At 32.4% G+C, this 17,750-nt stretch overlaps 3 protein-coding genes across 4 annotated transcripts; 1 reads left to right on the top strand and 2 right to left on the bottom strand.

Annotated features, from left to right (window-relative positions):
- The first annotated feature begins 6,504 nt into the window (after positions 1 to 6,504).
- On the top strand, positions 6,505 to 8,433 carry LOC101204001 (CBL-interacting serine/threonine-protein kinase 11). Its single transcript, XM_004149317.3, has one exon. It carries the CDS (start codon positions 6,687 to 6,689, stop codon positions 7,959 to 7,961), a length of 1,275 nt encoding a protein of 424 aa, XP_004149365.1. The 5' UTR covers positions 6,505 to 6,686; the 3' UTR covers positions 7,962 to 8,433.
- Positions 8,434 to 10,800: 2,367 nt separating this feature from the next.
- LOC101206404 (CBL-interacting serine/threonine-protein kinase 10) lies at positions 10,801 to 13,284 on the bottom strand. 2 transcript variants are annotated; one of them, XM_031887855.1, is made up of 3 exons: positions 13,146 to 13,284; positions 12,461 to 12,815; positions 10,801 to 12,344 (listed from the first exon to the last, which is right to left on the bottom strand). In XM_031887855.1, exon 3 carries the CDS (start codon positions 12,196 to 12,198, stop codon positions 10,972 to 10,974), a length of 1,227 nt encoding a protein of 408 aa, XP_031743715.1. In that variant the 5' UTR covers positions 12,199 to 12,344; positions 12,461 to 12,815; positions 13,146 to 13,284; the 3' UTR covers positions 10,801 to 10,971. The 2 variants fall into 2 exon arrangements, with proteins under 2 accessions (XP_031743715.1, XP_004149375.1); XM_004149327.3 differs by having other exon boundaries at positions 10,801 to 12,815.
- A 1,436-nt stretch (positions 13,285 to 14,720) lies between these two features.
- LOC105435999 lies at positions 14,721 to 15,523 on the bottom strand. Its single transcript, XM_011660122.2, has one exon. It carries the CDS (start codon positions 15,413 to 15,415, stop codon positions 14,840 to 14,842), a length of 576 nt encoding a protein of 191 aa, XP_011658424.1. The 5' UTR covers positions 15,416 to 15,523; the 3' UTR covers positions 14,721 to 14,839.
- Positions 15,524 to 17,750: the final 2,227 nt, after the last annotated feature.

Genomic DNA, 17,750 nt, shown 5'->3' with positions numbered 1-17,750 from the left:
TGCACTTCAAGGCTCAACCAAAATTTAATAATTTTGATTTCAATTTATATCCTCCTGGAGAGATTGGGAAGGACAAAAGGAGAGAGTGGAAAGAGAAACCACAAATAATATTACAAAATAAAAACTAATTAATTTAATAAGAGATCAGGTAGAGTGTAATTAATGGTAAATAGCCTCATAGTTCAAGGATTGTTTTTGCATCTTTTTCTGTTGTTTTTGTTCTTATTGAGGCCATGTTTAAAAGTGCAGGGGTAGACTAAAATTAAGTAGATAGTACTTTTAAAAAGCAACCATGCGTGAACGTGAACATGAACATGGAGTGGATACTCCAACAATTTCATGCCCAAAATATTTTCTTAATACATCTTTTAGAAGCTATTTGGGCTCCAGATTATCACTGTGGGATTGGGTTATCATAACCCTAACCCCAACCCTTGATTGGGGTCCAATTTATGGAAACTCTAGTATTAGCTAGAGTTTTCATAATCCCCAAAATCCTTTTCATACTACCTTTTACTGTGCATTACACTCCCTAAAACCATGGTAATCCTTCTCGATTTTATGCATCACTCCCTTCTCCATTCAATCTCGTCTTCTTTCTCTTTCACCGTTTATGCCTTCATTTTTCCCTACAAATATTCCCATTTTACTCACTCCATTTTCTCTTTGGGACTGCGAATGGATACAAAGAGCGACGAAGGTAAAGATAGAATAATCCCACTTTGTCTCTATCTATCGAAATTAATCTTTGAAATCCAACATCTTCCATTTTCAATCCTTTCTTTTTTCTTTGCCTCCATCGTTTCTCTCTTTCTCTTTCTCTTTCTAAAACTACCTTTATTTCTTCTCCCATCCCCTTTTTGTTCTGCTCAACAATCATATTGCATCACTGAAGTTATGCAGACAAATCAGACGGTGATAAGTTTGAGACCAAGTGGTAGCAGTGGCCTTCGTGAAAGCAGATTTGTTACCCCTCGCTTCGATTCTTTCTCACTCTCCGTTTTGGGACTGTCCAAGTGGGATTTGAATTTGAGGTTAAATGGGACTTTCTTGGCAATTTTGTTTGTGAATTAGAAGCCTTTTTTTTTAAAAAAAAAAATAGAGTGGAGCCATGTTTTTGGGATGAGATTTTGTTCCGATTATGAAATTTTGAAGTTGCATAATGTGCTGTTTTTTGGTTTGTTCAGTATAATGGATGAATGTATAACTAATTTTCTTTATGGGTTTATAGGAGTAGGAGACCTTTGTTATAACTTATAATTAATAATTATGTTTGTTATTGATTGAATGAAAGTGAGAAATCTCTTCTTTGTCCGAGTTTAGCAAATGAAATGTATTTACTAAAATTAGTTCTTAAATTATAAACGTTCATTCCTAGAAATTCATTTTTCTTTCCACAATTTGGTGTTCTTTCAATTTCTAAGCTAAAATTTGAAAATAAAATAAAATATTTAATTTAATGTTTATTAGATTTAGAATATAATTTAAAAAAAAAAAAAACCATAACGTTAACTACATAATTCTTCTCCCAAACATATATTATCATTTTCCTATACATACACTATCATAACACTAACCCTTTTCAAAACGACTCCCTTATTATCACATATACAGCTTTTGGACATTCATCAAAGACAAACTTATAAATAACTCAATTGACCACTCAAAAGGGAATGATAAGTGATTTGGAGAGAATAGGCATTTAAGTGAAATAGGTTTGGTACTCTAACAAACATCAAGATTTGTTAGGGCAGCTAGAGCTAGTCTAAATGAATATGGTGGCCGTATAATCTTAAAAGTTTATTAAAAGGTTAAAAGAATATGGAGAATAGATCATGAAGGGAAAGAGAATTTAAAATAGTAATATTGAGGTAGAAAGTTAGATAAAATTGTTATTTAATTATATAGTGTTTGATTAGGTAAGTAAATTAGTTAAAAGGAAGAAGAAGAAGAAGAAGAAGAAGAAGAAGAAGAAGAAGAAGAAGGTGAAGAAGAAGAAGAAGAAGGTGAAGGTGAAAATTTGAAATCTGGTGTTTGCGCGTTGAGGACTGCCTCTTCTTTTTTAACCTTTTATGATTCTTTTGTTTTTTTCTTTCTTTTATGGAATGAATTATAAACTCCCCTCCTTCTCATCTTTACATTTTTGTTCATTTCTATTTCACAATCTATTATGTAATATAAGGTTGGAATGTTATTATTTGTTAATTAGGTTTATTATATAATGAAAATGAAGATAAAAAATATGTATGTCAAAATTGTAAAATGAAATACGTTAGAGAATCTCAAAATCTATGTTTCAGGAGGTTATCTAAAATTCTTCAGATGTCGTTCGTTCAGGCATCTTAGGATGCTGAAAATCTCTAGATATCGAGACATCTTACAATACTACCAAATAAACATGTTAGTTTAGATGCTCACTCCATAAAATATAATATGTCCATAAAACAAAGGTCTCTAAAAGATTTATTTCATAATAATAAAAATGAAACAAACTATTTATATTTATATTTTTGGACAAAAAATCATAAATGACAAAATTATATTAGTACACAATTAATTTTGCCATGGACTATAAAATTTAAGTGTTAATTATTCCAAGGTTAAAAATATCTGAAACATCTAATTCTTTGTTTTATAGAATTTTCGATAAAAATATCAATACAATATTGATTTATAATGGATATTTTTGTAAAAAATAATAAAAGCATACAGTTTTAAAATAACTTTATATTAGTGATAGTTTTGATGTTTATTTTCTATGTTTCGTAGATTTTTTTATGAAATAATGAAAATGTTGATTCACCGGTTATATCGATATTGAATCCATGAAAATATGAAAATATCAATGAAAACATGATCTACGTGAATATAAATTTAACATTATGATTATTTCTACTAAAGTTTTTGAACAATTTCTGCATCAAACTTCACTTACACAGAAGATTTTTTATTTATTCATTACTACTTTTACTATAAAGTTTAAAAATTGGAACTTTTTCAATAGGACTCATATCACTCCATTTTCTAAATTACAAAAGTAGCAAATTCAAAAGTTGATAACTCTCTAATAGCTCTATGATATCATTAATTACTTGTTATATTTGTCATTCGCAATATGAAAAAAGAGCTATCATGAACTGTTTTTTTCTAAATGTTTTTATCATCCAATACAATTTTCCAACTATTTGCATACCATAGAACAAAACCACTAAATGACAAAATTCATTACATTTGATTTTTCTATAAAGTGTAAATATTTTGTCAAATGTTCTATTTTTTACAAATTTTCTTTTAAAAAATAACAATATTTTGAAATTATTTACAAAATATAGTAAAATTCGTCAGCTCTCAATAGCATCATTTGAAATTTTTGCTATATGTTGTAAACAGTTTCAGTTTTTTGTTGTGTTATTCATATTTTAAGTGATCGACATAGCCCTATACCTCTGATTGTGCACATTGACCATCGAAAACTCGGTATATAGAGTATCATAGTTTTCTCTTTCAAACCATTCTATTAAACTCATGCTTTTCATAAATCATTGCTCGTAAATCTTATAAATACATGCTTACTAAAAACATTTCTAAACTCATGCTTTAGAATACTTTTCTAAATAACATGCTTTAACACTTTTCATAAACATGCTGATAAATAGAAATAAAGCTCACTTAAAGGCATGCTTAAATAATAGCTTGTAAAACATATTAGAAATTATTTTATTACTTATAAATCATAGGCTAAAATAACTTTAGTTAAACTCATTTTTCACTCACAGATCGTAGATCAAACTCTTGGTCGACAAACTTGCCCAATTTCCTCTTGTTTTGAAATAATGGAAAATAACTCCAATTAAGTCTCTTTTATTCTAAAAATATCAAAACTTTACATAGAGTTTCCCAAATCATCATAAAGAGCCCCAAAAACGCCTAAAAAACCCCTCTGAATCCAAAACGCATGCGCAACATGTCATGCTAATTTCTTAGGCTCGACCACTAACCTCTACTGTCAAAAACTTCATTCTCGGCTAAAACTCTACTTCTTCTTTAGAGCCTTATAACATAAAATTCAGAACTCAAATGAAAACATTTTCAGTTGTCGTAAAATGTCTTAATATTCTTACCTCAAAATTTCAGCTTTGGATTCAACCGAATGCGTCCTGTAATTTCCTCGGAGTAAAGATTGTTCAGTTTTTACCCGAGAATGACCTTCCTCTCTTCTTTTAACTTAAACTCAGCTTTCCCTTTCTCAAATTAAACCAACGCCCCAACTTAGAAAATAGACTCAAAATGGAAATTTTTTGGAGTAATTTTATTTAAAATGCACGAGTGTACTATGAGAAAAATGAATATGAAGTAACATAATTATACAGTCCATTGCAAGAATTTACATTGACACCTCATCCTTACTTAAATCTACCTTAAATCTTATTAAGACACCTTCTCCTCACTTTTACACCTCAAAATGCATGCTAACAAAGCTTTCACACTTCACTATATCCTTAAGCTGATTGCCCTAACCATGCCACATAATTGTCCATTAAACGCATGGCTATCTTCCAAGACCATCTCACATAGTTTCTCGCTCAAACTGCATAACCTGACTTAGAAAAGTCATAACTTAAAATTCATAACTCTTTTGACAAAACTTCCTTCTACAAATTTTCTAGAAATTGTGTTAACTTTCTTACCGCAAATTTTCATAACAAAATGCCAAACTATTCGTTCTATAGCCTTTTGAGAGTGCATCTTACTTAGATTTACTCGTGAACTGACCTTGTTGGCTTCTCTTATCTAAAACACCAACTTTCTCATATCCAAAATGCCTAGAAGTCTTTTTAAATAAAATAAACTATACTCAATTATACTCAATTTTTGAACTTTCAAGACCAATTTGAGTGCAAATGCCCAAGTGAGTTGTGGGAAACTCTTTTATGAAATTATCTAAAACGCCCAACCTCTACGACCCTTCTTTCTCACCAACCTTCAACATAAAACACCTAAGGCGCTATTCTTTGATACTTAAAACAAAAAATTTCTTTCTTTCAAACCTCTTAAGCTCTTTGAAAAATCTACACTTCCTAAAGTTCGGGGTCTTACAAAAGTCGAGTTTGATTAAGAAAAATGAACACAATAAACTAGGGCATAAATCATGTATAATACCCAATATTTCTCCCACTTATCTTAGCTTACAAAACTTGTAAACCTCGACTCCCTAGATGACCCTCAAACATTTTAGCAGTGATGGTCTTGATAAATGGATTAACAAGGGCTTTCCACCAAGGCTACCTGAGTGACAATCACACACCTCCCAAGTGTACAGATCTCCCTAATGTGAAATGATATTTTTGCTCAATATGTTTGTCAAGTATATGAATTATAGGTTCTTTAGAATTTGCAACTACTCCACCGTTATCACAATATAACATGCATGAGAGGCAAATACATACTTGAAACAACTTTAGATTTGTTAAGAACTTCCTAAGGTTTGTTTAAAATATCCACGAACCATTAAAAGAATTCTAAAATATCATTGAGCTTAAAAAAAGTTTTTCTTAATTATAATTATTTTATGAATGGAAACTGATAATATCTTTTTTGGAGAAACAACTATAAATTACTAGTGTGTAAAAAACTAGTATAAGGATAAATTTATTTTAAGAAATAATCTATTAAAAAACAAACAATAATATAATAAAATGATAAAAGAGTGAAATGAAAACAAAATGTTTTGAATATCAAAATAATAAAGAGTAAAAAATAGAGAAGTAAGTAAGGATGATATTCACTAATTTATTTTTCATTATTCTTTTTATTTTGATTATAATCCATATATGTACGTAAGGCATGCATTTTTATTTTCTTATTTTTTAGATTAAAAGAGAGTGAAGAAAAGGAGTAAAATAATATTATAGCAACAAGTGTCATTTTAATTTTTTAGAAGTTTAAAGATTAGAGTAATTTAGTGTATTGAGAAACAAACAAAATTGTGATATTTGAAAGAAGCAAAATTGTATTTTGGCAAAAGGAAGAAAGGAAGAAAGGAAGAAAAGAAGAAAAGAAAAGGAAGGGAAGAGTTTTAATTTCAACTTTAAAACGAAAACGACATGTTTTGTCGTCGTTTCATATGCAGCATCAATTAATAATCAAACGGTCAAAAGCTTTGAAAGTTTAACAAACCGCGGACGGCGCCTTCGTGGCATCTCTTTACAGACGTGTCCTCTCTCACCCAATCACAATCAAACACGTACCCCTTCAACCAAATCTTTAAATAACATATTTAAAAAGAAATTGAAATATATTTTTAAAAAAATTGTAAAATTGCTTTCTTAACCATTTAAATAAATATATATACTCGGTAGTAATGTAAAGTTAAAAAGGAATTAATTTTGCATGAAAAAAAGAGAAAAGCAAAGGTGTAATTCCAACAGTAAAATCCTCAAAATAAAAAAGAAAAAGAAAAATCATTATTTAATAACAAACCAAAAAGAATCCGATTTCAAAAATAGTGGAATACCATTTTCTCCATTTTTTGCATTCTTCCATAATCTTCTCTATAATTACTTTTCTTTCTCTCTCTCCCCATCTCTTCATAATCATTTCTACAAATAAACCTTCGTTTTTTCTACCAATCTTCTTTCTCTTTTCCTTTCATTTCCCCCCCTCGATCTCTGGCCCTCCCCCGCCCCATGCCGGAGATCGAACCATCTTCCCCCGACAGCAATGCCCTCTTCGGCAAATACGAGCTTGGCAAGCTCCTCGGCTGCGGCGCCTTTGCCAAGGTCTACCATGCTCGCGACCTCCGCTCCGGCCAAAGCGTCGCCGTTAAGGTTATCAACAAGAAGAAGATCTACGGCACAACCTTGATGTTCAACATTAAGCGAGAGATCGCCATTATGCGCCGTCTCCGTCATCCTAACATCGTTAAACTCCATGAGGTTCTCGCTACCAAATCTAAGATCTACTTCGTTATGGAGTTCGTCAAAGGCGGCGAGCTTTTCGCTAAGATCGCCAAGGGCAGATTCAGTGAAGATCTCAGCCGGAGATTCTTCCACCAGCTGATCTCCGCCGTTGGATTCTGTCATACGCGTGGGATTTACCACCGCGATCTGAAGCCGGAGAATCTTCTCGTCGATGAGAACGGGAATCTTAAGGTCTCTGACTTTGGTCTCAGTGCGGTTACGGAACAGATCCGTGCCGATGGCCTTTTGCACACTCTTTGTGGAACTCCGGCCTATGTCGCGCCGGAGATTTTGTCCAAAAAGGGATACGACGGTGCGAAGGTTGATGTGTGGTCATGTGGTGTGATTCTTTTCGTGTTGAGCGCCGGTTACCTTCCCTTCAACGATCCGAATCTCATGGCCATGTATAAGAAGATTTACAAGGGGGAATATCGGTGCCCTAAATGGATGTCGTCGGATCTCAAGAGGTTTCTGTCGCGACTTCTAGATACGAATCCTGATTCGAGGATAACCATCGAAGAAATTCTTAATGATCCATGGTTCAGAAAAGGAGGAAATACAGAGATCAACTTCTACGATAATTACGAGATGAAATCAGAAGAGAAAGACGAATCTCCATCGACGGATTTGAATGCATTCGACATTATATCTTTCTCATCTGGATTGAATCTGTCTGGTTTGTTCGATAATTCACAAAACGTTATGGATGACAGTGATCGATTCATATCGGCAGAGTCACCGGAGAAGATCGTGGAAAAAATTGAGAAATTCGGCAAGGCTGAGGATTTAAAGGTGAAGAAACAGAAAGAGTTTGGATTTGAATTGGATGCAAAGAATCGTGTTTTGGTAATCGGAATAGAACTTTTCCGGTTAACAGACGAATTGGTGGTGGTGGAGATGAGAAGAAGATGCGGAGATTCAGAATCGTATAAGAAAATGTTGAAGAAGAAGCTGAAAATCCATCTAACCGGCGATGACGCGTCGACGTCGACTTCCCAATAGGATTCCGGCGACCGGAACCGGTGAGAGATTGTGGATTTCTTCAAAATTAAACAAGAAAATTAGGGCATCTACCCATTTCAATGTCCAATTGAATTAAGAAAAACAGTAATTCTAATAAAATCGAAAATTTCAAAAAAAAAAAAAAAGAAAAAAAAAAGGAAGAAGGAATTAAGAAGGTTAATGAATGAAGTGTAGTTAAGAAGTATAATACATTTTGTTAATGTTTGTAATTTTTCATTTGCCTTTTTAATTTCCTATTTTTAAGAAACCAATAAACGCATTTGCTAATGGAATTTCAAAATTCCAATGTAATGTTAAGAAATAGGTTTTTACTTTAGCCTTTTTTTTTTTTTTTTATAATGTATTTTATGCTATTGTATATAGGCCTTTTTTGGGTGTATGTATATAAAATACCCACCAAGTGTTAATAACATATTAATCAAAGTTGAATATATTTCCATTTTTGTTTTCTCATTTTCATCCCAAATATCTTTGAATTTAAGTGCAGGGTTGATCATGTGGTCACATTTTGATACTCGAAAAGCCTAGTTTCTATCTTTTTCTAGAAACTTTTTTGTTGAGATGTGTAGGGACGAATAGTGTTTTAATAATTTCGTGATTCCAATTGCCTCATAGCTTTATTGTTATCCCTTCCGAGTTTAGAAATGACATGCTTAAAGGACACACCAAATAAATATGAAAACATATTGCTTTGAATGTGTGGTAGAAAGATGTTACGTCCACACTAATGCAAACATTCAATATAAACCTTGATGGGACATACTTCAAACATATATGTTTATATATATATATATATGGTTTGAGTATATGTATCATCCACCCAATCAAGTATTTATATCCATGTCAAAACATGTCATGTATGCCGATTGATGGCAAAATAATTTCTTTTATTTTTGTTATGCTAAAAGAAGCTTATATTATTCTTCCATTTAGATCTAAACAAATAAAGATACTAGTAATTAACTAATCCTATTTTAAATGCAACTATATGAATTAGAAGAAAAGAATATTCCAGGTCTTTTACTTATATTATTGTAATGGTCAATTCAGCCTCTATATGTTATATATCATTAAAAAAAAACTTCAAATAAAATAAAATAATTGTGAAAGGAGGTCTCTCAATTAACCTGCTTCCATTATTCCATTTTATATCTAAACTTTTTCTTGTGTAAATATTTCTTTTTTCATATTTCCAATCTTTAAAATTTTAATTTTGTATCTACCAAACTTTGCTGAAAAAAAATGCAAAATATACAGTTTTGTTAATGGAAAAAATTGAATGGTGAGAAATAGGAGGAAGTGGGAAGAGGAAGAAGAAAGAAGAAAGAAAAGGGATTATGAGGCTGGAAATGTGCAATTAGGAAGTTAGTCAATGATTAAGGGGTCCCATTGCTAAGCTGTAATGTAATGAATAATCTTTTTATACTAATGTGCTTAAAGATTCCCATCCCATTATTGCTAATAATAACTCACATAATCTTCATTTTCAACCAAATTTTCCCTTCATCAATATTCACATTTATTTACACACCAACCAAAAACATAAACATATATTACATCTCTATAATCCACTCAAAATAAATTAATATGAACGAAAACAACTCACCCTGCCCATATTACTACTAACATAAACTTGCAGTATCGACTTTGATTTCTTAGATTCAATCTCCCACTCACAAATTGTCACAAAAGCAACACCTTACAATCACATTAATACATACGTATATTATATAACCATTGACAATTTAACACATCATAAATGAAAATAATACACACTATGTCAATTTAGTTAAGCTCAACACTATGAAGTTTGATTCTCCACCACATATATTGTCAAAATAATAACAATAATACTACAATAGCCATAGAGATTTCCTTCAATAGTCGTTGGAAATTTAAATATGAATACATATAACAGCAACATGAGCATATAGCAAAACGAACATGAACTTCTGGTATCAAGTTTAAAGTTCGAAGTTCGATCCTTAACTCAATTATCGTCCAAAAAAAGTACCAAAAGTACATTGGTACTAAGAAAATTTCCAAATAACCATTAGCAGTTTGACAAGTGTCAATATATGACCAAAAAGAATATATATTATGTCAACATGAGCATATAACAACTTACACGAACTTGTACTATCAATTTTAACGTAAAAAAAAAAAGTATATACTACGGTAGTATTAGAAAGTTTTCCCAATAACCACTAGCAATTTAACACCTCACTTCAAAAGGTAAGCTGAAAAGCAAATGGCGTCAATGAAGGCACTCAATTGCTAAAAGCAAGCAAAGGCTTTCCATCTCAGTTCAGAACCACCAAAACATTGCAGTGCTGTAAAGTTATTTGTGAATGACTTGGAAGAATGACATCTGGGGATTTGATTTACCAAAGAAGTCTCCTTCACACATGATCACTTGCAAACGTGTCTCCTCCTCTTTTTTAGCAAACCAACCAACCAACCAACCTTCACTTTAGTTCAACCCAAACCCTTGTGCCAAATTTCCAATCTGTCATGAAAACAACTGCAGTTCAAATCATTTGGTCAACAAAGTTTATTTCATCAGACAAATATCTTATGATGTATAAAGTTCACAGTTTTCACTTACATGAGAGCAGCTTTTGTTACTCCTGCTTCTGAGCTTGTATCACTCATTGAGGCCTTTTTGATCAATCAGACAGGATTCGTCTGCTTGATGACAGGATATAGATTCTATATGTATTAGATTGTAAGGGCAGTTAAAGTTAGACGAACGAAACAACATAATTTGAGTACTGATTGGCAACAAGATGTTAATAGAGTAAAGAGATAGAAGAAGTTGAGAATAGATCTTGAAATTTTGTTATGATATAGTTTATTAGAATGTAGTTTAACTTTAGTAGATGAACAAATGTACAAAGAAGTATGTCAATAGTACAAGTTGGGAGAGTTTGTCATTTCAGATCCTTGCAAACCCAAGTTTTGTAGTTGTTTTTCTCTAAGCTGGCTGCTATTGCGGTTGTGATGCACCATCTTGCTCTGGATAAGGATCTCGAACTTGATCCTGTGGCTGGAGAGGCTGAGGCTGTGGATCTTGTTGCTGCTGTTCTTGCTCTCCTCGCCAAACCCATACTATATCTTTTAGAGCTGGCCTAATGTCTTCTTTCAATACCTTCTGATATTCCAATGTGTCTCCATTTGATTTTTTCATTTCCACTAAATAAAAAGATGGAGTAACCTCAAAGATCTCTGTATCAATGGATAATGCCCCCTTTTTTCCCTCTGTTAGCGCCTCAAACTTTAATAGGCCTGCTTCCTTCTTCTGTACTCGAAACCGAAGAAGTTTAGCCATTTCTTCTAGTTTTGAGAGAATAACAGAGGCTGGTTTTCTACAAGTAAACAATGTTTCTTTCTTCTTTGAATTGTCTTCAAATAAACTGGATAAATTGAAGCCAGCGGAAAGGGAGATGATATCGAAAGCATTCAAAGTTGGAGGTCTATCTGGCTCTTGATTTCCATCTGCTGCCACACTTCCCTCAGATGGTCCGGAACCAGCCGTGGCATCTTCAGGTGCTACAGCATTGCTTTCTACCCCACTTCTTGCATTCTTAGACCTCAATCCCTTTTTGAACCAAGAACTTTGTCTTATCAATGCTATTGAAGTCCTAGTATTGGGGTCTGGATCAAGCATCCTGCTTAGCAGCCGCCGCACTTCACGAGGAAACCAACTGGGGCATTTATACTCTGCTTTTCCGATCTTCCTATACATTTCCATCAAATTCGAATTGTGGAATGGGAGATAACCTGCCAATAGGACAAACAAAACTACTCCACAAGACCAGATATCAGCTTTGGCACCATCATAGCCCTTCCTATTGATGACTTCAGGAGCAACATAAGCTGGTGTTCCACAAGTCGTGTGTAGCAAACCGTCTTGACGCTTGGACTCAGCTAAAGCACTTAAACCAAAATCAGACACCTTAAGATTCTCATTTTCATCAAGCAGTAGGTTCTCTGGCTTTATATCGCGGTGATACACTCCCCTACTGTGACAAAAATCAACAGCATTAATTAACTGATAAAAGTATTTCCAAGCAACGTCCTCCTTCAGCTTCCCTTTAGCAACCTTATCAAAGAGCTCACCACCTTTGGCATATTCCAAAACAAAGTAGATCTTAGTCTTGGTAGCCATAACCTCATATAGACGAAGAATATTGGGATGTCTAACAAGTCTCATAATAGATATTTCACGCTTAATCTGATCGATTAGTGAAGCCTTGGTAATCTTTTCCTTATCAATCACCTTAATGGCCACACTTTGGTTGCTTCCTGTATTCCTCGCATAATATACCTTCGCAAACGTTCCTTGGCCAAGCAATCTCCCTAATTCATATCGTTGAACCATCACACTCGCCTTATTTTCCATCCCAATCAATCAAATCCTAAAGTAAAAAAAGAAAGGCACAAAATACAATATCAACTAGGCGAACAATGCAGACCTTAGTTAACAAATGGATGCTCAACCGTCCTCAGATAAATGAAGCACCGAACGAGCTCGTGTGAGGACTCCAAAATAACTTGCACGTAAATCGAGCGTTTTAAAGTAGAGATCAGGTGGGGTTTCGTGATTTATGAGAGTGTTTTCCTCGAACGCGAAAGAAGACAATTGAAGTGCAGAAGAACAATTATAGATGTTGGAGGAAAAGCTGTAACGGATAGGTATCATCTTTCAGCATTCCCTGGAAAAACCAGAGATTTGAAGCACAACTGATTTGTCTTTAATGGAGATCAACAACCATAGGAATTAGCAGAAGGTTGAACCCCTTCACCCCTTCAACCCCTTCAACCCCTTAGCTGCAAAGGGAAATTTGGAAAGCATTCAAATCAATGAACTCCCAATTCAGAAAAGATCACAAGTATACACATACACAAAACTAAGCGTAGACAATTAAAAGCACAAGCAAAACCCCAAAAGAAATTTAGAAAAAATCAAATCTCAATCTGAAAAGCTATTAGAATCCTTAAAATATTAAAATCAGGAGTAAAGTGAAGGAAATTAAAAGCAAAGAAGATGAAACAGAGAGATGAATAAGAATAATAATAATAAGGAAATTGGGAGGGGAGTTGATACAACACTTATTTGTTGAAACCCTGAGAAGAAAAAAGGTGAGAAAATTGAATTACCGTGTTGGGTAAGGGAGGAGGGGTGCATGAGAATGAGAGAAATCTGGGAAGGGAGGATTAATGGGGAGGATTAATGGAGAGGATTTAGAGATTGAAAGGTTTGGGTTTTTAATTTTTCTTTAAAAAAAAAAAAAAAAAAAAAAAAAAAAAAAAAGAAGAAGAAAAATAATTTAATATTCAGTGTAAAATTATGAAATGGGAAATTGGGAATTATGAAAGAAGAGAAGAAGAGAAGAAGAGAAGAAGAGAAGCCGAGAAGAAGAGGGGAATTAAAGAAGAGAAAAGCTCCACTTGACCAACCCGCCTTTGAGGCTGGGCTCATACACGGACACCTCCACGTGCTTCCCATGTGAAACTCCCCTAAGATCGCAATGCCTTCCTTTCTCATCATTTCATCCAACGCTTCACCTTTTGTTTCCTAATACCTTAACACTCCATCAAACCCTATTTTTTCTTCATTATAAATTCCATAATATATATATACACACACACATTAGTACAAACTCCCACCATCAGATTTCAATCCAACATCTCTCTTCCTTCCTACATCTACCTATATCTATTTATCTATTTATTTTTTTTAGTTTAGCATTTTAATTTTTTTGAGGAATGTGATATGGTATGTACAGTATAATGTATGTGAAAAGGTTAAATTGAAGGATGAGATGAAAGTAAGTTAAGTATATAAAGATTTGAGGCAATATTATATTCAAAAGATAAAAGGATGAAAATGAAAGGGATAAGTAGAAAATGGATTTACGTTGTTTAGGAATTTGAAGACATGTAATTGACTCATCTTCATCTTCATGTTCCCTTTTATGTACAATTACTTCTCTCTTAAATTAATTCTTTTTTTTTTCTTTGATTCTTATCTGGTCAACCTACAACACATCCTCATTCCCATTTCTAACTAAAACATATTAGGTAACAAAATTGTTAGCTCTTTGTTGTACAAAACAAGATATTCATTCTTAATAAACGTCTCTATTGTGGATTGAAATGAAGTGCCACCAAACAATCAATTACGACATATTTTTCACGAGGTCATCTATTCACTTATTTTAATAGTGGATTATATAGGACATAAAAAAACGAGTGACAAGATTAATAATGACATTTTTTTAGAATCACCATATAAACTTAATTCGTTTAATTTTGTAGTAGTGTTGGGAACTAGAAAAGATGTATTGTTAATTAGCCAAATACGCGAAACAAAGATGGAAAAAGAAGAATGAAGAATTCCCCATCTAAAAAAAAGGAAAAAAGAAAAATGTACTCCAAACTCCAAACTCCAACCAATGCGACAAATAAAGAAGGTAAGTCACGCTCCATGCATTGCCGCCACAGCTATCGCTCAACCCTTTCCACTCTACACATTCCCAAAAACATTCTATTTTATTTGTTTTTATTCTACTCAATTCTTTACAAAAAAAAAAGAAAAGAAAAGAAAATTTGCTTGCTTGTTTGTTTGTTTGATTGATTGATTGAAGTATGTTGATGATGTTATGGCATAAAAGATTTATAGATTTAGGTTGGTTTGGTTATTTATGAGTTGAATTAGTATATGATTATCTCTAAAGCATCATTCCAATAATTGTGTTAAAGAGTTGATGAATTTGTACATGAGGACCAAAAACAGATGCATTGGATGCAAAGTTTTATGGACCAAATTTTAAGCCTAACTGAAATTGATCTCAAAGCGTAGTCCGGTATTGGCATAGTTGATCTCCAAAACTTTCGTTCTTAACATCAATTATGAGATCACAAGACGTCGACGCCACAACATGAATCTTCAGAACATTCATCACCTTCACTTTTCCAGGTAACCGAGCGAAGGTACTTATCGGAAGTTGACCCGAAACCACATCGGAAAACACCTCCGACTTCCCCAGCATCCGGTCCCCCATTATGGTTAACGTTAGGTTCATTTTCTCCGTTCCTTTCCCCGGTAAACGTCCACCTGGAATCGGCGCTTCTCCCACCTTTTCACCTCTGTAAATCACAACGGCCGTGCTTTCAGAGTATTCAAAGCCCACTTTATTGGGATTCTGGACGGTTAGATCCACATTGAGCGATAAACTAAGATGGACGCCGTCGGTTATAGAAACGTTTAGATCGAGCAGAGAAACTGAATCGACGACGATGATAGGCTGTTTGGGCTTGAAAACAGTGAAGGCTAAAATGAGAGAGAAAAGGAGGAGAAGAATTAGAGAAAGGAAAAGGGTTAAGCAAATATTTGGTAGTAATTTTGAAGCAGGAGCGGCGGCCATGTTAGGCAGGAGGGAGGAATTAAAGTTGTTAAAAATGGAGGTGGATTGGGGGGGTCCGGCAGCGGAGGCGTTGGCGTTGGCGGGGCAATGGAATTAAATGAATGAATGAATAAGTGAATTGTTGAGGGTATTAAGAATTATTGGAAGTTAATAAATTATTTATAAGAATAAATTTAGTTTAGGTTGGGTTGGGTTGGGTGGGGAAGTTTTATAGGTTTTGGTTTAATTATAGAGAAACTATATTAACCCCCACTAAGAACTCTTACCAAACTTTTCATTTCATGTTTCAGTTTACCTTTTCATAATTAGTATGATATGATATATATGATTGAATTTATTTTTGTTTTAGGATGGAGGTTGGATGTTACAACAAAGTAAGAGATGATTGTTACAACAATGTAATTAACCAATTAATCCCAAAAAGAATAGAATATAATGAACAAAACCCCTTTGAGCTATATAAGCCACCCACAACATTCGTACACCCAATAATTTAACTTCTTTTCCTATGAACAAAAACCAAATGAAACAGCTTCAAACCTCAAACATAATCTTCTAATCTCCTCAATCTAATATGTGTATTTATGTTAAATATATATATATTCTTCATCATGTTTTTGCATTTACATTTACACAATTTATTTAACAAATTGTTATTGATCATTTTGCTTCCAATCCATTTTGTATTTGCAAGGTTTGGTACATTAATTAACATTAACTAATTTAAAAGATGGACGCATTTTAGCTATTGAGATATATAGTTTGAAAAAATTAGAGATTATTTATTACATTTCCCCCACACAATCACTTCTAAATTTTAGTTTCATAATTATACAATAAAACTCTAAATTTGTATATAACAATAACTGTCAACATCTTTCAATTCTCTTTTGTTTATATTATTTATATTCTCAAACTCTAACATTATTTATATTCTTTTTGGATTCTTTTTGTTTACTTTTAGTACGACTCATTTAAGATCAATAGGCATAAACGAATCTTGCGAAAACATAAGCAATAAAGATGAGAAATGAGAAGATAACATGATTTAGATTAAGGATCTTTAACTCATATAGCCTAAATTACTATATGATATTACATGAAAGATTCAAATTACTAATAAATTTCATAAAAGTTATAAATTGACTAGTATATTACATAAATGTAGGCTCAAATTATTTTAATACACATTTCTCTTATTTAATTGATTTATAACAAATATTTAAATGGAAAAAATAATGAGATACGGTTTTGGAAAGAAGTTGAAAACTTTTCATGCTTTCCTTCCACGAAAACAGTTGTCTACTCCTTCCAATGTGAATTACGATTTTTACTTCGAAATTTTAGAGAGTTCGGAGGTGAAGAAGAAGACAGTCGACGATCGACAAATACAAAACTTTTCGAACATAATCTAGTTAAAAACTTCGAGGTTAGTATTGTATATATTCAATACATATGAAACATTAGGTATATTTTAGATATTCAATTAAATAGTCAATCAAATGAAAATGTAGTTTTGAATGTGATACATTTTAGGGTTTATTGAGATTTCGGTGGTGAAGATGAAAACTTTCGATGGCCGAAAAATACAAAACTTATCCAACAGAATCTCGCTATAAATTTTGTGCTTAATATTATATATATTCAAAACAAATGAAACATTCGGTATATTAGGTATATTTTAGATTATATTCAAACACATATGAAAGATTTGGTATATTAGGTATCTTTTAAATATTCGATTAAATAGGTAAACAAACGAAAATTTAGTTTTGAATGTGATACATTCTATTGTTTATTAAGAATTCAATGTTGAAAAAGAACGGTCATTCTATCAAAAAAATAATAGAACTATATGTGAGTATATAGTATTATTGTATATAATATGAGGTATATATATACTAAAACATAGAACATAACTATTATAGATTGCTGATATATTAAAATATAATGTAATCAAATACATTTATAAAGGAAAAACATGTATGTATGATCATGTCGTTTATTACTGTTTTAGTAATATTTATTCTACAAACAAAAAATTTAAACACAAATCCTGTAGGAATTGTGTATAAGGTATTATTGTATATAATATGAGGTATATATACTAAATAACATATATAAATTCAGTGTATATTTTATTAGTGAAAGGTTCTTATAACAATTTGTTTATGTATTTTATTTAAATATTCATATCTTATGTGGTAATACATTATGTTTGAAATAATATTGATTATGTATTAAAGTTGTTTATGGCTATAAGAACATGAATGAGAAATAATTATGATGAGTATATATAATATATGTCATTAAAACATTAATTGTTTTATAGTAT

The sequence above is a fragment of the Cucumis sativus genome, chromosome 6 (genome assembly GCF_000004075.3).
Source record: "Cucumis sativus cultivar 9930 chromosome 6, Cucumber_9930_V3, whole genome shotgun sequence".
NCBI lineage: Eukaryota > Viridiplantae > Streptophyta > Magnoliopsida > Cucurbitales > Cucurbitaceae > Cucumis > Cucumis sativus.
The sequence above is the reverse complement of the archived record's forward strand: the minus strand, read 5'-3'. Positions and strand labels throughout refer to the sequence as shown.